The 23,113-nt window shown below is 39.4% G+C and overlaps 1 protein-coding gene and 1 long non-coding RNA gene across 3 annotated transcripts; one reads left to right on the forward strand and one right to left on the reverse strand.

The window, feature by feature from the left end:
* Window positions 1-1,596: 1,596 nt before the first annotated feature.
* Window positions 1,597-17,506, reverse strand: PHYH (phytanoyl-CoA 2-hydroxylase). 2 transcript variants are annotated; one of them, XR_011172111.1, is made up of 9 exons: window positions 17,284-17,506; window positions 13,769-13,827; window positions 13,116-13,226; window positions 12,472-12,640; window positions 9,348-9,429; window positions 8,018-8,199; window positions 7,585-7,766; window positions 5,101-5,232; window positions 1,597-2,888 (listed from the first exon to the last, which is right to left on the reverse strand). XR_011172111.1 is itself a non-coding variant. In XM_069106419.1 (9 exons), the coding sequence occupies exons 1-9, from the start codon at window positions 17,392-17,394 to the stop codon at window positions 2,835-2,837; spliced, it is 1,050 nt and encodes a 349-aa protein (XP_068962520.1). In that variant the 5' UTR covers window positions 17,395-17,503; the 3' UTR covers window positions 1,597-2,834. The 2 variants fall into 2 exon arrangements, 1 of the variants encoding a protein (XP_068962520.1); XM_069106419.1 differs by having other exon boundaries at window positions 7,617-7,766; window positions 17,284-17,503.
* On the forward strand, window positions 16,760-21,497 carry LOC138175846 (uncharacterized). The gene is made up of 2 exons (XR_011172112.1): window positions 16,760-16,895; window positions 18,994-21,497. It is a non-coding gene; the product is annotated as an uncharacterized lncRNA (long non-coding RNA).
* The last annotated feature ends 1,616 nt before the right edge of the window (window positions 21,498-23,113 follow it).

The raw sequence follows: 23,113 nt of genomic DNA on the forward strand, positions 1-23,113 counted from the left end.
AGTTGTACATTTTTAGTATGGGAGAATCTGGATATGGAAAGTTGCAAAGAAATGAAAGGGTATAGCTATGAAGCAGGGAAGACAAGGCAGGTCTAGAGCAGAAACAACAGCCGATTATAACATGGGCCTAGAAAACAGAAAGTCTTGGGATCTACCAAAGAGGTGCCCTTTGAGCAGTCAGCCATCCCCACTTTTCAGATCCTCTTTTAACTTCAGCCTGTGGTGATATGCTTTTATTCACACTGAGGTAGCCTAGAATTCACAGCAGAAAGTGAGGTACAAATAGCTGTTTCCCAGCTGTCAACAATTTAGGCCTATCCTGTCCATTTTTGCTTCAAAATTCTTTACCTTTACCTATGCTTATTCAGAGGGACATATACCCTAATTGAAGCTGCAATGCCAAAGGACCTAGTGTTCAAGGAAGACAATCTTTGTGACTTTGTTTTTTACCACCAGTGTTACACACAATGTGCAGATGTTTATTGATAAAACAGATTTCAAATATCCAAGATATATAAATAATGCACAAAAACATTTAAGATTATGAGTCATTTCCCACTGAAAAAGTGGTCAAAGGATATTAATAGTTCTCAAAAGAATTATTAACAACTATATGCTCCAAATCACTAATTAGAGAAATTCAAATCTAAACTGCTCTGGAGTTTCACTTCATTCACAGAAAATTGTCAAAAATGACAAATGACAGATATAGATGTTGTATGATGGCAGCAGTGCTGGACAGACTATGGAAAATGGGCACATTAATACACCGATATCAGAGCTCTGAGTTGGGGTAAGCATTCAAGAAAATAATTTAAAGTTAGGGTATGAAAATGTCTAAAATATCCATATTCTTTGACCCAGGGATCTCACTGTTAAGCATATAGTCCAAAGAGAAAGACTGAAAGAAATGCTCCAGGTATACAAAAATACTCACAGCATGTGCTTTTTTTTTGTGGTAGCAAAAACTGGAAACAAAGTAGATATCCATCACTTGGTGGAACTGCTAAATATAGGGATAATGATTGTATGTAAAACTAATGAGATATGATATTTACAATAAATATAAAGAATATAAGATAGAATGTGAAAACTTCTATGAATTGATTGAATGGAAGAAAAGCAAGTGCAATCAGGAAAATAATCTATGCAGTAGCTAAAAAGCTGTATGTGTACATGGAAAGAACAAAACACAAAACTAAATGCTATGTAATTAACATGATCAAGCTTCACCCTGCAAGAGCAGAGAAAAAGAACCTCATTCCCTTCTCTGAAGAAGTGGGAGATTGGGAGTATGGGAAATTGCATATATTATCACTTGGTTAATGTGTTTATTGGTTTTATTCAACTGCCTCCCCCTCCCCTTTCTTTTTTATTCTTTGTTACATAAAATGGCTCCCTAGGGAAGTGAAGGGGAGGAATATATGTGGCAATAATAAAGGAAATAAAAGCAAAAGATAACAATTTTTTAAAATTTGATTTTGACATAGAAGAAGATGCTGATAACCCAGCTCTGCTCTCTAAGCACCTGGAGCACCACCATGTAGCAGGCCGTCTTCACATGTATAATGTAGTCTCATGAAAAACAACCACAACTTGTTCATTTGTTTTTGTCCCCCTACGATTTAACTTTATTTCAAAAATATCTTTGTTCCAAAATTGGCATAAACTGGTTGGAGAAATTCAGTATTCCAGAGTGAGACATCAGTCCATCTAGCATTCCTCATTTGTGTTCTCTTACTAGTCTCTTCCATTGCCCAGCTCTCTCATACCGACTCACAACACTTTAATGCCATCATCCATTGAAGAGCTGGGGCGGGGGGTACCATAGGTCTAAATTAGGTGCATTTACAGTTATTGTCCATTAGGAACTAGAGAAAAGCCAAGGAAACATGTCTTTTACTAACATGGCAAGAAAGGAGAGGACAAGAGGAGTGCTGGGAGGTCCGCCATATTTTTCTGTTTCAATACTAGGAAATTATCCTCACCCTGATTGGAAAATGAATGTGAAATAAGGCTCCTTACTACTTTGACCTGGTTTTATAAATGAGGAAGGAAATGGAAACTTGAAGATCAATTCCAAAAAATCGCCACAGGTCATGTTTACTCTGAACTAAAATCAAAATGATCTGATAAGCTCTCCACCACCTAACCCTAACATCAGTCCTAGGTATGAAGATTTTTAGTTCTCTTGACTGAGAAGAATACAAAAGTAATCATCAGAGGATATTACCCTATTCTTCTTCAGGGTCAGAAAAAGAGAAAGGGATAAATGAAATCCAGTTTTTTAAGAGGTAATAGGGGTGTGAGGATGTGCTGTCGGACTATAGTCAGTTGTGAAACGAGGCAAGTTTTTCCTTTCTTTTATTCCACAATCTTCCACTGATTAAAGAACTACCTGCTTAGAACAAGTTCTTATTCTTTGTCTCCCTAAAGAAGCACCTGCAATAGACTTCCCCTAACTATAAAAGCAATCAGCCATCACTTTTTACTGGTACCTACGTAGTTTATAATTATAAAAATTCTGAACTCAGTAGGTTTTCTTTTGGCTAAGAAGTGTTTTGATAGTTCTTCCCCCTCCCACTTTTTTTTTTTTTGAAGACTTGGATTACTCCAAAATTATACAAGCATTTTTATCAGGTGTGACAGTAAGTTAAGCTTTCTATACATTACACATTTTAGTCTTTGTATCTGTCAAAACAGTTTAAGTGCAATGTGCACAATACTGCCTACAACAAAGCGCTTTTTCATATTAATATGTGATAACAAGGATCACTACTTCTCATATAATAACATTCTCCGTAGGCACCTGGTGTTGACTTTTGAGAAACATGTCAAAGATTCATTCTTTCTCCTTTCACAACCCGTGCTCGAAAACTCCAAAGATCCTAAAAATAATCCCAAACAGAAAGAGTTTAAGTTCTTGAATAGCTGCACTGGTTAGCAAATAAAACAAACTCTAACTTGGTCAAGAGTTACAAAGGAATTTAGGATTCATCTAGTCCAACCTGCTCATATTAAAGATGAGGAAACAAAGGCCAAGAGAGAAAAAATAATCTGCCCAAGACCACAGAGATATTAAGTGTATTAAGTGGCAGGTCTTCTAACTCTTCTAAATTCAGAGATCTTTTCACTGGACCACAACCAAGGAAGGATAAAGTGAAGATTCAACTATACATTGTGAAGAGTCAACTATAGGACCAATATTGAAGAGAAAAAAAGTGAAAGCAAAGAAGGGATAATTAATAGGAAAAGGGATAGAGAGACTAAAGGTTCTAGTGAGGATGAAGAATAGCTTTAGGAAAACAAAGGCAGGCAGAGTTGGAATGATAGGGGCTTTTGATAAGAGAGAGAAATCTCAGTGTTCTTGAAGGGAGTCATGGGTGAGGATGAGAACAATGGTATGGCCATCCCTGTAGGTGGAGTGGGGATATAGGACAGAGAAATTGAGGGGACTGATGAACCAGAAGGCCAGAGTATTTGTGTATACGAAGTCCCCAAGCTTAAGGCAGCAGCTGGAATGGAGAAGAATTTGTGACTCAGATAATGAATTCCTTGAGAAAGAAGAGAGGCTCTTGATAACTACAGCAAGAATTGAGATGCCGTGATACAAGTAGATGGAATAAACCTTAAAGTGGGGAGACTGCTGACTAATGGCAGTAAAGAAAGGGTCTAAAAACAGAAGTGAGAGGGCGGCTAGGTGGTGCACTGAATAGAGCACTGACCCTGGAGTCAGGAGGACCTGAGTTCAAATCTGACCTCAGACACTTAGCATTTACTAGCCATGTGACCTTGGGCAAGTCACTTAACCCTAACTGCCCTGCCGTCCCCCCTCCAAAAACAAAAAAGAAAAAAATTAAAAATGGAAGTGAGGGGCGAGGAATTTGCCTTTTCTTCTTCCTAGCTCCTTTTGCTAGTGGACAAGACAGAAAACACATCCAAAATCTGGTAGCACCTCAATGGCACAGAGGGTAGAATACTGAATTTGAGTTTAAACCCTACCTTAGATACTTAACCAAAGGCATGATCTTAGGCAAGCCATTTAAACTTTATCAGCCTCAGTTTCATCATCTCTGAAATGGGGCAATAATAAAACCTACCTACTTCAGAGGATTGTTGTAAAGATCAAATGAGATAATATATGATCTTAAAGGGCTATAGCCAATATTAGCTGTTATTATCATTACTAGAAAGGGTGACCAGGAATCTAATATCTTCTGTAATGAGCCAAGTCTCCATGAGCATTAGAAGATGAGAGAAATATAAGCAGGAAAAAAAAATCTAGAATGCAGAATGGATTAAAAACCAGAATCCTACAATATGTTGTTTATAAGAAACACATTTGAAACACAGAGACACACACAGAGAAAAGGTAAGGGGCTGGAGCAGAATCTATTATGCTTTAGCTGAAGCAAAAAAAGCAAGGGCTATCATGATCTCAAAGAAAGCCAAAAGCAAAAACAGATCTCATTAAAAGAGATAAGGAAGGAAACTGTGTCTTGCTGACTGGAAGTTTGTTCATGACTGAAAGGCAGAGCTAAAGAGACTTGGAGGACTCTCAGGGTAGAGGTAGATGGGAATGAGAAAAATACAAGTTAGGTGAAACGACATTGCGGGGGCAGTTCCACAGGTTGGGAGTGGGAATAAACCTGTGATTTCATTGATACAGGTAACTTCCAGATAAGGAAACACCTTCTACCAAGGCAAGTCAATATCTTCTCTAGAACTTACAGTCTTAGAGAGTTACCTAGAACACTGAAAGGCTAAGGGACTTGCCTGGACTCACACAGCTAGTAGATGACAGAGACAGGACTAGATAGAACCTAGGGCAACTTTTTGCCCCCTATACTATACTGTCACTTCTATGAGAACAGTGTTAAAAATTATCCCAAGAAAATCACTTTACATCATGCTTCTTCCATCATCACAATTAGATTTGGCATCAGAATGTATTAACAATGTTACTGTAAAAGGACAGGGCATCTTAATGCAGGGTCTACCTATATCTAAATTAAATGCCATCAGGAATTACTTTCCATTAAAAAAAAAAAGAGAAAAAACAAACAGAGTTTTTCACCTTTTCATTTCATATGAACCTACCTTTAATTCCAAATCAGTGACACCATACTTTCTTTCTACTATGTCTCGGAGTTCCTTCTCAATGTTTTCTTGACTGGTTCCCTTTACATCAGTGTAGTAGCAATTAGAACTGGCATAGTGACAGGAAATCGCCTGTATACATTGAGCCAATTAATATAAAAAGAAATCTGATTATCACTAGCCCTAAGGGAGCAAGAAATGAATTATACCACTGTACTTAGCTGCTCTCTTGGACTATGATTTAGCCTGCCCCTGCAGGGGAATTTTAAAAGTACAAGCAGTTCTAAACTATCTAAGTCATTCTTTCCTAAAAAAGAACCCAAAGGGTTGTTAACCACCCACACATCTTGTTCATTCTTAACATTTTTCACATCTCAGTGTTCTCAATCTTCAAAAGATTACTCCATCTCCTTGAAACACTTACCAGTAGAATGGAAGATCTTTGAAGGCATTTGCATTTCTAAATACTGAGCACAGTGCCTGTACAATGCCAGTGTTTGATCGGTATTTGTTTTATTTTTGAGTTATGGCTTATTGCAGTGGGAAGAATGCTGGAATTGTAGTCAGAGGCCCTAGGTTTGAATCCCAGTTCCATCACCTACTACCTGGGTGACCTTGAGAAAGTCACAACTGTCTAGGCTTCAGTTTCCTCATCTGTAAAATGAGGAGGTTTGGCCTTGATGGCCTCTAATCTCCTTCTAATCTACAAATTATGATCCTATTAGCTTAGCCATAGAAGTTATCTCATTGAGTTTACAACAAATTATTTATTTAAGTGGTAACAGTATAATCAAGGTGCTCTATTGGAAAATAATAAACATACCACCAGATTAAAGGAATATTTAAAGGTCTGTTACAATCAACACATACTAATGACTCCTATATTGTTTCTCTCTGGCAGCAATAAATGCAAATTCTGAACTCTTGCCTACACCTAGAAAATGGGAGTGGGAATCTGAATTCAAGTGACTGCAATTAAAATAGACCATTATAAGAATTTTTCATAGTGTGGTGAGAGTAATCACAACCTTCAGGATGAATTTCCTCTCTGCCAGAAATGCTTCAGAGACCTACAGCAAGGGTTATTCACAGAACTTTAGGTAGTGGTTGGCATTAATAACACCTTTTTTCCCATGGTGAAGACAGTTAAGTCCAGCTCTGATGTCTCACTGTGTCATTTAAGTGACCTTGGGGTTCTTGAAGTTCATACCAGGAGAGTACAAGGTAGAAAAATTTCAAATAAGGATCCAGGAAGAGGCTGGTTGAGGACCAGTCTAGAGCTAAGCTCAGAGAAGCTCGTCACCACAAAGTGGGCCAGTAATGAATTAAGCGATAAAATAGAATTATTTTTGACCACAGAAAATCATAAATACCATCTACTAAGGCACAGAGGAGTTACAAGTCTACACCATTGGAGAGAGAGGGTACCCACACAGATCTCTTAGAACATTAGAGGAAGACGCTGCCCTCTCTTTTGTCTTTGGTTATGTCCACTCAAGATGCCCAAGTCAAAGAATTAATCAGCAAGTATTCATTAAGTATCTGCTACTTGCTGGGACTGTCTTTTGCTTTTTTTTTTTAATCCCCAGTTTAGCACAGTGCCTGGCATAAAGTGGGTACTTAAGAAATGCCTCCTGACTATGGTAGGCACTAGGAATACAAATATACTCGAGAGCAGCTTACAATCTAACAGGAAAAATAACAAGAAGGATGTTTACAGGATGTCCCAAAAGTCTTGGTGCAGTTCTATTCCACTTTCTAAGACTTTTGGGATGCCCTGTATAAGTGTGCCTGCATGCAAGTGTATATATATGTATACACAAGGGAAACATGTGTATAATACAAGTAAATAATAAAAAATAAAATAATAAAAATATAAATACAAATAAATTCAATATATATTAAAGAGAATACATTCAAATTAGTCAAATACAGGTGGTCTGAGAGGGAGGACAGTAGTAGTTAGAGGGAGGGGTATTCAGAGAAAGCTTCATGTGGAAGACAGTGCTTGTCTGACATCTTGAAGGAAGAGGGATTCTATGAGGCAGTGGTGAAGAAGGAGTGCATTCCAGGTATAGAGACTGATCCATGCAAAGGCAAAGACAGAAGATGAAATATCAAGCATGAGGAGCAGAGAGAAGGTTCATTGGACTAGACCACAGAGTGCAGGAGAGGCAGTAATGTCCTATAAAAAATTCCAGATTATGCTGTCATGTTTTGGTGATGATGTCATGCATTGTTTGCAGCATATACCAGATATTAAAATGCAAAACAAAAATAAAGTAAGATGTTTTTTCCCCCTGAGGAAATGAATGCCTGCCAATCAATGGGATATCCATATAAGTTGGTTCTTTATTGATAAGGGTAAGGGAATAAGCTTCCTTGTTAATAAAATAGACTAAAATATTCACTTATTGACACCCTGTAATTATAATCAGATTTTATATAGGTTTGGAATGTTATTTTAAAATCTGATTTACAAACCTATTTGCAGTTGGGAAGGAAATTATTGTTACCTTCCGGAACCCTTCAGTTCTATTTCTTCCAGATCCATGAATGAGCAGAGGATGGAAAAAAACAGTATCTCCCTTCTCCATCACAAGGTGAGTTCTGGGTTGGTTTAAATCATAGTCTTGGATACCGTGGAACATAATATTAACTCCCTCCTAGAAAACAAAACAAACAAGCCATATTTTAGACTTAGAAGAAGTAAAATAAATCAAACCAATGACTTGGAATGAGAAAATAATAGTCTTCTAATGTCTTCTCTTTATCCAAATTTCAAAATACAGAATAACACTTTTGGCCAGGAAAGGTCTTTCACTTGTCATGTCTTTCCAAAGAAAAATATCTTCTGAGGAAAATTCTAAGAACCTTTCTTGCTCTATTTTTATACGCTCTCAGCAGGCAGACCTACCTCCCATTTAGGATAGTCATGAGGTTTCAAGACGGTCTTGTGTGTGCCTGGTAACACAACCAGGCAGCCATTGTTTCTATCAATGTGCTCCATGGCAGTCCAAGCACAGACAATGGAATCGGAAGGCCTGAAGGGAAAGTAGTGCAGGTCCTGATGCAAGGGATGGCGTGAAGTCTTCTTACCTGCAATGGAACCCAACCCATATGTTAGAAGAAGCTCTAATCTCAGAATTCCTTTGCTTTCCCTACGCAAACAGCAATATCCACTCCTACAAAGAGTTTATATTATAAAGATATATATATATATATGCATCCTAGAAAAAACAGAATATAAAGAAATATAATAATGAGAATAACAATCAGTTCAGCTCCAAAGGTTAAGTATTCTAGTGAGACTTGACTTCAAACACCATATATGACAGTAAGATGCCAAATAGGGAAACATGGCCAGGCAACACCAGATTTAAAGAGAATGTCACTTGATGGGGAGGCACAGAAACTGTTATCAGTAATATTGCACACCTGCCTCTGGGTTCAGCATAGCAGACCTCAGGCCCTTGGCTAAGTTTCTCCTCAGCCTCTGGTCTCTTCCTTCTTGGGACACCCAATGTCCTTGGATAGCCCCTGTAGTGATGATTTGCCTGTTCACTTATAACTCTTTGAGCCATCTTCTCAGAGTCTAGGTTATTAATAGCAGTGGAATATGATCTATTCTTCTACTTTTGACCTACTCCAATGCCTCATTATAGTGTAGCAAGGAGCCTGGGTTCTAAAAAGCAATGCCAATAGAGTACACACTCTAACAATTGCTATCAAAACATGAAAGGCTTTGATTATGGGTCTAATGATGGCCTATGTGCCTAGCGTCCAGAGACCAGTTTTAGCTAGGGTTAGAGAGCTTCGGTACTAGGTCAATCACAGGACAGATTTCTGGCCACAACAACTCCCCTGAAAACCTATGAAGTTATATAAACGTTGTGATCTTGCCTTGGGTTGGAGGCAGCATTTATTCCAATGAAATCATAGATCAAATGAGTGGGTTAGATAAGCACTTAAAGTACTATGAAACCTAAGGAAGCAATAACAGCCATGGTCAAATATCTGAGACTGTCACACTTCGATTTGATAACAATGCAAGTCATTTAAACTTGTATTTAAAAGGACACATCTATGCCTCCAGATTACTAATTGTTAGACTGCTTGCTTCAATTCGTGGAGGTCAGGAAGCTGATTTTACCTTAATTTTTACAATACAACCAGCATATCTTTCCTGATCCCCGTTGCACAAGTCCCCCACCAACTAGCCCCTAATATAAGTAAAAATTCTTTACCAGAATCTGGAGGCTTGTTTATCAGCATTGTATGCATAGCCATGATATTGGGTCCAGTGAAACACTCGACATATTTAACAATCTAAGACAGGAAGAGGAAAAAGCTCATGAGAAATTAGGGGCATAGATCATAGCACAGAATTAAGTTTCAACTATCTGCATTAAATCCAAAATAACAACAGTGTTAGTAGCCCATATTCCTATGGTGCTTTATGGTTCCTCACAACAGCCCAGTGAGTTAAATCCTATTATTATTTCCATTTTACAGATGAAGAAACCAAGTCTCAGAGAATCTGAATTACTTAGGATCACAGATTTAGATAGGAAAGGGACTTCAGAGACCATGGAGTCCAACTCCCTCATCTAATAAATGAGGAAATGAGAGGAGTTAAGTGATTTGTCCTGGATCACACAGATAATTAGTCTTTAAGTTAGGACTTTAACTCAGGTGTTCCTGACTCTAAGCCCAGCCTTCTCTCCATTGTATCACACTAGGTCACAAAGCTTGTAAATGTCTGAAGTGGATTTCAAGTCCCAATTAAAAAAAAAATGATTCCTCCCAAAATGTGTATTTGGCTTTAGGATGTCTTTCTATGACAAGCTATGGGTAATATAAGCAAGATTTCAAAAAAGAACTCAAAGTGGAAATAAGAGTAGGCTGGAAGGGGCAAGGATTTTTACCTTCATTTTAAAATGAATTTTTATTCACATCTTTTGTTTTATCTCACCTCTTTCTCACTGTAGTCTTCTCTCTATCTCATTAGAGAGATTGATCCCTTATAATAAACTATGAAGGATGGAAAATAATTGCATAGAACAACTAAATAAGGTGGTAAGAAAGTCTGACATGATCCACAGTATATCATAACCACAGAACAGGGAAGAAGTGTCATCTCATATCTCTTCTTTGAGGCCAAACTCAGTCATTAAAATTATATAATGAATATGGAATTGTTGTTGTTCAGTCATTTCAGTCATGTCCAACTCTCCATTACCCCATTTTGGGTTTTCTTGGCAGAGATACTGGAATGGTTTTCCATTTCTGTCTCTAGTTTATTTTTACAGATGAGAAACTGAGGTAAACGGGGTTAAGTGACTTGCCGAGGGTTAGTGTCTGAGGCCAGATTTGAACTCAGGAAGATGAGTCTTCCTGATTTGGGGCCTGGCACTCTATCCACTGTGCCACCTAGCTGCCCTGAATATAGAATTACATAACAAAATTAAATAATGATGACAAAATCGGTTTCAATTGTTTTGCTGCTATGGCATAATTCAAACCCCATCATTAAACAATTAGCATATCATAATGTATAATTACTTGTTAATCTTTCCATTCACATTTTTGGTGATCATTATGCATATTGTTTTCCTGGTTCTTCTCATCCCACTTTTGAGCAGTTGTATTTTTACTTTTTAATCCTTTTTAATGATGCAAGGTTCTTCTTAAGCTGGTTATACAAGATGGTGATGTCAAAAAGCAAGGAACTTTCCTTAAGCCCATTTTGGTAACAGTCAGAGTGAAGCAGTTATTGTTGTCAGTCTTTACCCCATGATACACAGACTTGGTTTTGTATCATCAAGAGCACTTGCAGTTATTTTAAAACCTATCATGTAATTCTGAAACCAAATCGATGTTAATCTTCTAACGTAAGAGGAGAAGAGAAGGATGGAAGAGTACAATCAACTGATCAAAAAAATGAAGATGGGGATGGCTAGGTGGCGCAGTGAATAGAGCACCAGCCCTGGGCCTGAGTTTAAATCCAGCCTCAGACACTTAACACAAAAACTAGCCATGTGACTTTGGGCAAGTCACTTAACCCCAATTGCCCTCCAAAAAGCAAAAAAAAAAAAAATGAAGATAGTTCTGAGCAACTAATAAAGTATCAGGGTTGTACAACTCTGATGTGTGTCACAGCTTAGATGTATTGCTTTGTTCTTTACTGCAGGCAAAGGGTTTTTTTACACTACCATTAATGACTTCTCATTATTCTGACAATTAATGCATTTCTCCTCAACTCACTTCTTAGAATTCAGTTTCCTTCAAAACTCACCTGAATGCCATCTGTAGTAACAGACCCTTCTGAGTTTCCTTCACTCATTCTGTTGTTGTGGCTACTGTCCCTCTCCAAAATTACCTTGTATATACTAGTAGATGTACATGTTGTCTCCCCTGATAGAATATAGAGTTCTTGAGAGGAAGAACTGGTTCTTTTGTGTTTGCTTCTGAATCAGTATGTACCTAACAAATGCTTACTAAGTAATGGGAAACTTGAAGGATTATAAAGCACTTTCCTGACAACACTCCTGTGATATAGATAAAACAAATAGCATTGTCCCTGTTTTATAAATGGCGAAATTCAGGCTAACAAAGGTTTAGTGACTTGTCTATGGACATTCTGGTTTTAATTCACAGTTAGACCTCCTGACTGGCAGGAGACAGACTCAAAATGAAGAATGAGACAAATATTTTTTGGACACCATTGAAGGAATTTGTTTTGTTGGTCTATACATATTTGTCAGAAAGGTTTTGTTTTTCTTTTTTAAATGGGGAGAGAAAGAAAATAAATGCTTATTAATTAAAAAATAAAAATACATAGCAAATATTAGGCTAATCATGCTTACTCAAGTCAAACCATACCCTTTTCTCCTCCTTTAGTGACAGTATTTAGAAAGTTAGAGAAGTTCCTAACTCTATAATAAAACCTGGACTTTTAGTGTTTTAAAGTTTACAAAGCACTTTTTTCTACTCCATTCCTGTGAGTAAGGAAATAGAAGTATTATTTCCTCCATTTTACAGAAGAAGAAAGGCTCAGGGAGACTGAGCACAAAGCTAATAATATGATAGCTGAAACTCTAACCTAGGTCGTTCCTCATCCCAGGTCCAATATGCCTTCCGAAATACCACACTGATCTTCAACTTATCATGAGTAAAAAAAAAAGTCTATTTTCCTCCACCACAGAACATTCCCCCAGCACCAATGAAGTCTAAGGTCACAGGTTTAGAGAGTTTCGGAGCCAGGAAAAGATAATAGATCACAAAAGTTGTAAACAACACAACTGTCACTTTAAAAAATAAAATCTGGGTTTTTTTTAAATAAAAATAAAACAAGGCAAAGCTTTTAACCTGAGGCAGTGTGCAGTAGCTGAAGAGTTCTTCATCATTCTGAAAATCCTGGATTTTTGTAATTATTTTCTCATCTAAAGAAGGGGTTGCTTTTGCAATGGTTACATCCTTCATGATCATTAATCCTAGGGGTTTCACTTCATTTCTGCAGATCTTTTCAAAGTGATCCCTGGACAAATCAAATGGAAAATGCCATCACCCTTTGGAACGCCACAGAATTGACATCTTAACAGCACAACACTGCTTGCTGACAGCATCCATTCAAAGATGCCATTGCAGCAGGTACACTTAGGAAATTTTCAAGGGGCCTTCACAGATCTCTTCACCTAGAGTTGATCTGTATTCAACCCCAGAAAGAAATGGTACAAAGATTGGAAAAGAAAATGGCGGATGACTTTGCTGCCCCCTGCTGTCGCACTGATTTAATAGGATCAGGGCTGAAATTCACCACCAGGGCCAAAATGCCTGAAGATGCAGGCGGCAAAGTACTTACATCGGTGTTACCGAGTGACATCTCCTCCCACTAAATGCTTAGAAATCCCGAGATATAAGGAAGCCTCAGAAACCCTAGACAAACTACTGTGAATAATCTTTATTCCATTTGTGTTATATTATTTTTTTTAAATAAAATGGCGATACTGTACCTATAGCGTTGAATATCTGCTTCAGATACTAGTTTTTTTATGACCAGGAAACCATTGTCCTCGTAAAATTGCCTCTGTTCTAGGGTTAAGACGTTATTATCCAGTGTGTACCTATGGGGGAAAGTGGAGAGAAAGAAGAGGTGGTGGGGAGAAGATGACATGAGAGAACGGGGAGAGAAGGGTGGGGGGGAAGCACATCAATAATTTTGAAGTTGATGCATTTTCATTTTGGCTGGATGTGAATTACAGGACTGCATTAAAATGTACTCCATAAACATCAAGAGATCCCCTTTTAAAAAGTAATTTAAGAAGGACAGAATAAAAATATTGCTCAGTGCACTAATATAATCAAGACACAGACTAATTTCAATATCATATTCATCAATCCTGATAGATATAGTCACCATACTACATAGTTGGTGACATTTTCTCTTCCTTCTGAATTATAAGCCATTTCTTGGCAACCAAACTGTTTCTCTAAAAGAACTGCCAGAATACCATATCAATTAAAACATGTCTGATGAGCTGAGATTATGTATAATAAAAATTCTAATCAGGCAAGGAGCTACTTATTTCTCCTAGCATTAACTAATACATAAACTGCAATTACGCACACAGCATTATTTTTAAAAATTAACTCAAACAGCACTTACTGGAATTTCTGAGGATGGAAATTGAGAGGTACAACAGCAGCTGAAGTCGAGTTAGCTGACTAGTATACACATTAAGTTAAATAAAATAATACTCAAAGGCAAAATCTTTCCCATTAACAACATATGCATTCACTTTATCTTTAGAGATGGAAGGGCCTGAGAGATCCTTGAGTCCAGGGCTCCAAACCTTTTTTGTGTCATAGTCCTATATGAAAGTCTGCCAAGTTTATGGACTCTGTCTCAGAATAAAGTTTTTTAAATGCATAAAATAGAATACATAGGACTATTAAAAAAAACAAAATGATATGAAGGTGCAGTGAACAAGATATTTTTTAAAAACAAGTTCATCAATGCCAAGTTAGGAACCTCTGATATTCTATTTCACATTATTTGTTGAACTGATGAAGGATCTAAGGCCAAGAAATGTGAACTGAATAAAACTAAGTCACACAAGAGAGTTCAAAATAGATATTCGAAGCTCCAGTTACACCACATTCATTCTCCTACATCATACACTCCCTCTTCAGTCTGGCCTTGGGTTGGACACAGAAAGATTGCTCTCAGTCCACATTATCTAATCTACCTTTGAATAACCCGAAGAATATAATGTCCTTCCCAAAGTTCCAAATGTTCGACTTTACATACAAGGAGGCATAAACACTCTCTAAATTTGTTATCTAATTTAGTGGGAGTCTAGAGCAAAAAACTAGGAGTAATTAGGCAGGGTCTGAAAAAATAAAAAGTAAACAAGACAAAGATAAACACTCAATGCCAGAACACAATCTAGCATCAGGGAACAAGGTTCTATTTCCAGCTTTATGACTCAATCACTAAATAACTTTATAAAGGCAGTCTACATATTGAGATTTACAAAGTTTTTTGCATTAAATAACTCCTTCAACAAATTCAATTCAGGGCAACTGTATTCAGGGCACTGTGCTAAGTACTGGGAATACCTAGAGATGTGATGCACGCATCGTTCAGCTATAAAAGTAGTTTGAAGTTAGACTGTGGTCAGTCTTGAATGCCAGGATTAGGAGTTTTATACTTTATTTTGCAGGCAATGGGGAGCCACCATAGGTCTTTGGGTAAGGAAAGCTATTTAATCATACTGGTGCATAAGGAAGATTACTTGGGCAGTAGTGTGAAGGCTAGATTGTCAAGGAGGAAGACAGGAAACACAAAGACAACATAGAAAGTTAATCTAATATTTTAGTCAAGTTCCTGAATTAGGAAGGATTCATTGAGAGTATAGAAGAGGAGAGGATAGATGAAGATACTTTGGAGGTAACATGACAGATTTAGGTGACTGTTTATGTAGTGTGAGGGAAAGAATAGAGTCAACAATGACTACATAGTTATGAAGTGGGGTGACCAAGAGGACTTCGACAGAAATATCTGAAGTTAGTCAGAGGGACAGGTTTCAGGCAGCAGATGAGGAGTTTAGTTTTGAACAAGGTTAAATGTGAGGTGGCAGCAGGATAATCTGTAAGCAATATGCAGCTGGTGTTCTGGGGAGAGATTGGATGGAAGTATCAATTTGGTAGTTGTCCATGGAAAAGTGAGGTCAGCATGCTGCAATGGAAAGGGTATTGACTCTGGAATCAGAGAAGCTGCTTTTGCCTTCATGACCTTAAGTAATTTCATTACCTTGGGTCAAAGTTCCTCACTGAAAAATACAGGACGCAGCAGCTATGGCTCCTTTCAGTTCTAGATCTATGAATCTATGAACAAGAATAGAGAAGAGAACTACAGACAGAAATTGGAGGATGGACATTCATGTTGAAGAAGTGGAAGAATGAGGAGCTATCAAAGCACAGAGAGTGAAGGAGGAAGGTAATGTGAACTAGCACATGCGAGCAACAGAGTATGGAAGATAGAAGAAAGCAACAGTGAGGTAGTCAGGAGACCTGACCTCTCTATTTTCACTTACACCACTAATTATTATATAACTTTGGGCACATCATTTCAGCTATTTCCTCATATGTAGAATGAGGTGACTGGCCTATCTGGCCTCTAAGGCTTTCCAGTCCTGAATCTGAGGAAAAAATTTAAATGCAAAATCCATACATGTATATCCTAGAGCCACTATTATTTTGAAAGTCAGTTGTAAAAATATATTCAGGGAAGGTTAAAGAAACAACTTTACCAATCTTGTGAGAGAAGTGGGATTTTTTTCCTAAATCCAAACAAAATTTCAGGAAGAGTTATCAATCAGACTTTCCAAAGTATACCCTTAATACTAGAGCCATGATCTGGCAGAATAATCACAGAACCACAGAATTTCAGCTTTGGAAGGAAGCTTAGAAGTCGACTGATCTTTGGTTCATAGACCTAGAGTGAGAAGGGTCCTGGGCCAACTATTCCCTTATTTTACAGATGAGGAAATTGAGGATCCTGGAAATTAAGTGACCCAGACATCTGGGCAAACATTCCATTTATTCCTTCTGGTTCAAATTTTCCCTATTGATAATAGAGAAACAAATGATTTTAAGTGGGTAACTTTTCTTTTACTGTGAAACAATATTTCTTAAATATTACACAGAATGAGCCAATGGAAACTAGTGAAGTACATATACTTCCTTTAAAAAATTGCTAAGGCTAAACCTTCAACTTGAGATATCCACATGGGAGGGAAATACATAAAATCTTTAAAATTGTGTGACTTTGGGAAAGTCACTACACTAATTTGGGCCTCAAGTTCCTAGAGAAGATACGTAGGAAAGGGAACCATCTAAAGGAGATCAACAAAAGGACTGGGGATTGACAGAGGTTTTTTTTTTTTTTTTCTGCCCTGGAACCAACGGAATCTGAGATCACATTAGTAATCTTGGGGCACTCTAATCTGGGAACAGTTTAGGGTTAGATGCTCACTCCCCTGACTATTGAAAGTATAAACCATTTATGACATTCATTGGCTTCAGCCAACCAGGAAGGGAAACTAGAAGGCGCATCAACAAAGGGACCGAATCCAAAGAAGCCTATGGACCAGTCTACTTACAATGACTTGGCTTCCTAGTCTGTGGGCAGAGAGGCCTACATGATGCCTATCATTTAACGCAGGGGAAAAGAGTACGGAAAAAGATCTTGGAGGAAGAAGGCATGCAAACAATCCAGGAAGTCAAGGGTAAGAGAGTCAGTCAGAAGACACTAGTAGAGAGGGAAGGAGGTGGCCTAGAGGCCCTCGGGGCAGCACCCTGTGGCCTAAACAAATTTTCTAAAACCAAGCGCCACAAGATAAAACAAACCCGGGCAGAAGAGGCGGAATGTGAAAGGGGAAGGGCACTGGCCACGAATTAACCCATCCCTTGGCCTTTGGGACGTCGGTCAAAGAGGCTCCTGGGCTTCAGCACAGAGGCAGGGGAAGAAGGGGGAAGGGGCGGATGCTGCCCCAGCCGCCCTCGCTTCCATCCACTCTGGGCCAGTGCGCGCATCTGCGAAGCCGTGCCCCGGCTCCAGCCCACCAGTGGGCCGGCCCCGGGCCCGGGCGCGCGCTGCGAGCTTTGGAAGGATACGATCGCCGGGGCCGCAGGGCCCTGAAGGTGTCCCAGCAGGATCTTGAGGCGAGCTGTGGCGGTCTCGCCCGCTCGCCCCGGGTCCTTGACGTTCAGAGCAGTGGCGGCCATCCCTGCTGCAGGAATACAGTGAGGGGCGGAGAGGACAGAACTAGGATGAGGGCCCAGCCAAAGTCCTACTTAACCCGCTCCCCAGCTCCGCCTCCCGGGGAGAGAGGAGCGCAGGCGCAGCAGCCCTCCCTGAAGCCGCTCCCGAGCCTGAGCTGGGGGGGGAAAGGGGCGAAGGGCGGACCGGGAGGTTGAAGGGGCTTAGCCAGCTGGGCTGGGGCCTCTCAAGGTCAGGACGAGCCACCTGGGAGACTGCATGCGGCGCGCACTTCAAAGTGCTAGGAAGTACGGTGTGTGAATAGAAAAGAAAGCCGCCGCTCGCTGGTCCCTGCAGGTGGTGGAGTCAGGGTACGGCTTCAAATTCTGGCCCTGTGCCACTTGCTAGCTGTGTGTGGTTGTGAGCTGCTCTGGGCTTTCCTTTCCTCATCCGGGGTCGGACCAGCTCTGAAGCTGCGACCCGTCCTCCACCTCTATTACCTTTAGTCCTGAATGCAAACGGGCAGAGGTCGGCTGGAGAAACTCAAGGTTTTGGGACCCTGTACGTCACCCTTTGTCAGAAATGTATATACCATTGCTCACTTTTTGCCATGACCCACATTGTTCTCACAAGGGCCAGCAACTCAGGAGGCCCCTCCTCAGGCCTTTTTTCATTTTCTACTTTCCCCCCACCCTCCCAAAAACTTCAAGCCACCACTGGAACCAGAGATTAACCTAGGGAATACAGATTTCTCAGGACAATTAGCCATTCCTTATGGGCACAACAGAAAAGATAATACAAATGTCGCCAGCATGCAGCGAGAAAAGAATCTTTCTGCTTACTATTTAAGACCTGAGAGAAGATTGTGGAACTCCTTACTGCCCTCAACTGGTAGTAAGTGACTAGAGAAATCTGAACAATTATAACTTGTATAGTAAAGCACAGTTCTTTGAGACAGGCAGTGAAAGTGTTATTATACCCATTTTACAGCTAAAAAAAAAATGAGACTCAGGGAGTCACGGAGTCGTAGAATCTCAGAGTTCGACGGGACCTTAGAGGTCCATTAGCTCAACCTGTATCTGAACAGAGCTCCCTTCTAATAATGATAATAACTCATATATATCTCTAGAGATGAAAGCGTTGCACTACACTGTCCTCAGAACAACAATAACTAGCAAGTGGCTAATATTCTTAATTCTCATAATAACCCTGAGAAGTAGGTGCTATTATCCCCCGTTTACACATGAGGAAACTGAGGCAGTCACAACCAGTAAGAGGTTGAGTCTGGATTTGAACTCAGGTGTTCCTGATTCCCAATTTAGTGATCCACATCACTTCATTTCAACAAGTATTAAGTGCCTCCTATGTACAACAATGACAACAGTGTGGTTGGCACTGGAGATAGGATAGATAGGGCATCAATTCTAGTCTTAAGAAGTTTATAATTCAACAGAGGAAAAGACAAGTACACAAATAATCTTGATACAAGGGAGAGTGAGGTAAGTGCAAAGGAAAAAAGTTTGAGGAAAAGTTTCAGGCAAAGTTTGAGGAAGGATGAGAGGGTCGTAGATTTAGAAGTGAAAAGAACCATAGTGGTTATCTAGTAAAACCTCTTCATTTTGCAGATCAAGAAACTGAGATTCGTTCATGGATTAAGTGAATTGCCCGCAGCCAGACAAGGAGTGAAGAAGAGCCAGTGTTGGCATCCAGTCAGAACTTGTAGCAGCACTATTGTTTTTCTTTCATTCTCAATTGGGGGCAGGGAGCTGGCGTTTGAGATGAGAGGGAGAAAATGATAATTTTTGCTGATTGAAAATACATACACATATATATATATGCATATGTATATACACATATGTATGTATATAATTTTTTAAAAGGCAGTTGCTTGCTAGTTCCTAGGTCCTAGTTATTATTGCATATATGTAATATACATATGTACATATAATTTTTTAAAAAGCAGTTGCTTCCTGGTTACTAGGCCCTAGCTACTATTGGACAGATAATACAGGGTCATACAATCACACTTTGTTCTGACTTGTGATGTAAAATGATCCCTCTAAAAAAAAGGATAGGGAACATGAGGATTATATTGCTAAATGGAAGTGGTATATTCAAAATCGTACTTGTCTGAGTCTCTCCTGTGTTAGTACCCTTGACAAATGAAGTCACAGCTCCTCCAGAGAGTCTGTGGCCTCAGGTCAAGGCCTTCCTTCTCCTCTAGTTCAATGGGTCCCCACCTAGAAGGATCTGACTCCTGGGGAACATCATTTTTCTTGGTTTAGTGATGGGTCCATCCACTTTAAGAGAGGCATATACAGTTAGAGTACTGGAACTCAAAGGGTTAAGTCTTCCAGGGCATAATCTCTGGTCTATTCAGTAAGGCAGCTGGAGAGAACAAAGTGTTAACCCCCTAATTGCCTCAAATCTGTGGTAGTTTTCTGGGCACTGTGTGTGAAGGACCCCAGGCATTATATACATTATGAATTGTTCTTCCAGATCCAAAGGATCTGTGATCCTGGGCAAGTCACTTAACCTCTGTCTCAATTTCCTCATCTGTAAAATGGGGGTAATAATACCACCTACCTTCCAGGGTTGGGAGGATCAAATGGGATAATATTAAAGTGTTCCATAAATGCTAATAATAATAAATAATGATAGAAATTGTTTATCTTTGACTAGTATGTTTAGTTTACAGTTAAAGGGACTCTGGGCTAAAATGTGTTTCCACTTAAATCTACATGGGGTTTTATATTATGGGTTTCTACTTGGGTAAAACACAGATTTAATTGAAGTCAAGGTTCTTTTTTTTAAGGAACTTAGATGATTTAAAAATCACATGAAGACATCTTTATTAGTTATGACAACGAATAAATTAATTTACTTTCCTCTCAGACCCAACAATAAATTCTAATTTTATTGCTTTCATAACCATCAAAAAGGAGCATTAATGCAATTATTACAACAAGAATCAACATTTCTAATTAAGAAATTCTCTCTTTGAGGACCTAGTAGTTTTTAATTTCTTTTTTTAAAAGAGGCTTTTGTGAAATACTTAGAAGTTTGGTTCTTTTTCTTTTAAAAGAGTTGGACTAATGATTTGCAAAATTTCTGAAAATAACACCAAACTTTGATTTTCAAATCATCTAATGATCAACAATTCTTTGAATTTCTTAGAAAATAAAAAAAGTAAACATCATAATAGTTATATTTGTACAGTCACGAAAATCCTGATTAATTTTTGAGCAAAAAAAAAATTTAGATAAATTGTTTACAACTATTGTATACACAAAATCACAGGGAGTATCACAGAATTTTAGAGTTGGAAAGAACCAGAGAGAGTGTCTGGGTTCCTTGCCAAGTGATGATCAGCTATTCCTTGAAGACATCTAGTGAAGGAAAACTATACCCCATCCTGATACAGTTCTTTCTACTTTGAGATAATTCTAGTTGTTAGAGCACTTTTCCTTACATCCAACCTAAATGAATGTCAATACAAAGTTCTGACCTTTGAGGCAATGCAGAAAAGGCCTAAAAATAACATCTGACGTTTGTATAGCACTTTTAAGTTTTCAAAGCATTTTACTTACATCATTTAATCCTCACAACAATGCTGTGAGGTCGGCATTTTATACCCATTTTAGAGATGAGGAGGCTGAGGCTGAAGGAGGATAAGTGACTGTAATGGAAATGTAAATTTTAAAGATCTTCCCTGCCCCTAGGCTAATGTGCACCTGAAGCTTGGGGTGGGAGGCTTGTTTTTCAGTAGATACTTCTTGATTGGCCAGTGAGTCAATAAGGTTGTTACATTCTCTGAGCCAGCAGAAGGCTATATAAGCCCTGATGTGTAGCTTTGTTTTGGGGCTCACTTTGAAAAGTGTTCTGTGATTTGATCTGAATTCTGGGAAGCCATTGTTGAGAGTCCCCCGGCTTTGAAAAACCCAGAATGTGGAAACCCAGATGTTGACTGGGTATGGATGTAATGGTTGGACAGTTTGGAAATCTGTCTACTTGATGTTTCTGTCTTGATAATTATGCCTGTATACTTTGAGGTTCAGGGTGCTGACCTTTTCTCCTGAACAAGGTAAACGATATATGTCTGACTGATTAAAGTAAGCTTGTTAACCCATTTTGAGTTGCTTTCCTTTAACAAAGCAGATCCAAGAACCTGTGGTAGCTGCAAACCCTGAGGACGGTTGGGGTGCTTGCTGCTACAAAATGGCGTCACGAACAGGATCTGCAGAGTAAAAGGAAAGTATGGGGGCTGGGATAATTGTTTGTTTCCCAGTTGTGGTAGCTGTGATTCTGTGGAGCTGTGGAGCAGGAGAGAAGAATGGCCTGCATGCGGACTTCGCTGAGCTGAGAGCAGGAATAGTGAGCTGCCTGCATCGGGACCTGGGCAGAAGCCAGGAGTGGCTGCCGCCTGCGGGAGGAGATGGAGCCCAGGAGTTCGGAATTCAGCCACAGGAAAAGATAAGAACTGAGCAGCAAAGCAGGGGCACTGAGTGTGTTTCCTGGCTGCATCCCACAGTTTGGGACCCAGGGGGAGGATGGACTTGTGACTATGGTGGGTGGGATGAAGTGCCTTGGATCCCCAGGGACCCCACCTTGTTGGTTTTGTTGCCCAGCCCCCTCTCTGTACTTGGAAGCTGGGGCTGGAGCTGTGTGAGGGGAAGGACACTCCCCTCCCCCCAGAACTTTATTTGAACTCTTGTTCTGAATTGAAGTGATAATGCTGTGTACTTTGTGTTTGTTTAAGGCCCAGTGGCCACTTTGGTAACTTTAGTTCTGTACCTTGAAAATGTAACCTAAGAATGTACTTTGTGTTTGTTTAAGGGCCAGTGGCCACTTTGGTAACTTTAGTTCTGTACTTTGAAAATGTGACCTAAGAAATGTTCAGAGCTAATTCAAAAGTAAATTGTCTATGCTATGGGCATGAAAGATCTTGGGGCCGAATGTAATGGAAATGTAAATTTTAAAGATCTTCCCTGCCCCTAGGCTAATGTGCACCTGAAGCTTGGGGTGGGAGGCTTGTTTTTCAGTAGATACTTCTTGATTGGCCAGTGAGTCAATAAGGTTGTTACATTCTCTGAGCCAGGAGAAGGCTATATAAGCCCTGATGTGTAGCTTTGTTTTGGGACTCACTTTGAGAAGTGTTCTGTGATTTGATCTGAATTCTGGGAAGCCGTTGTTGAGAGTCCCCCGGCTTTGAAAAACCCAGAATGTGGAAACCCAGATGTTGACTGGGTATGGATGTAATGGTTGGACAGTTTGGAAATCTGTCTACTTGATGTTTCTGTCTTGATAATTATGCCCGTATACTTTGAGGTTCAGGGTGCTGACCTTTTCTCCTGAACAAGGTAAACGATATATGTCTGACTGATTAAAGTAAGCTTGTTTTAACCCATTTTGAGTTGCTTTCCTTTAACAAAGCAGATCCAAGAACCTGTGGTAGCTGCAAACCCTGAGGACGGTTGGGGTGCTTGCTGCTACAGTGACTCACAAAAGGTCCCACAGAGGGATCTGAAGGAGCCCAGGACACCTAGGGAAGGGAGACCTCTGGATTCTGAGCATTCTCGGATAGGGGATGGAAACTGACTGAAAATGTTAGGGGTTGGAGTGAGAGAGGGAGAATTCCTGACTTCTGAGCGCATTTTTTTTTCCGTTAAGCCCAAAGTATGGCTGAACTGTACCTGTGCCAAAGGGATAAATCTGCAATAAGGCCCCCTTTTTTATGCTGCAAGA

This window comes from Petaurus breviceps, unplaced genomic scaffold (assembly GCF_028583685.1).
Source record: "Petaurus breviceps papuanus isolate PSGF00001 unplaced genomic scaffold, PetGlider_PUasm1.0 79, whole genome shotgun sequence".
Lineage (NCBI taxonomy): Eukaryota > Metazoa > Chordata > Mammalia > Diprotodontia > Petauridae > Petaurus > Petaurus breviceps.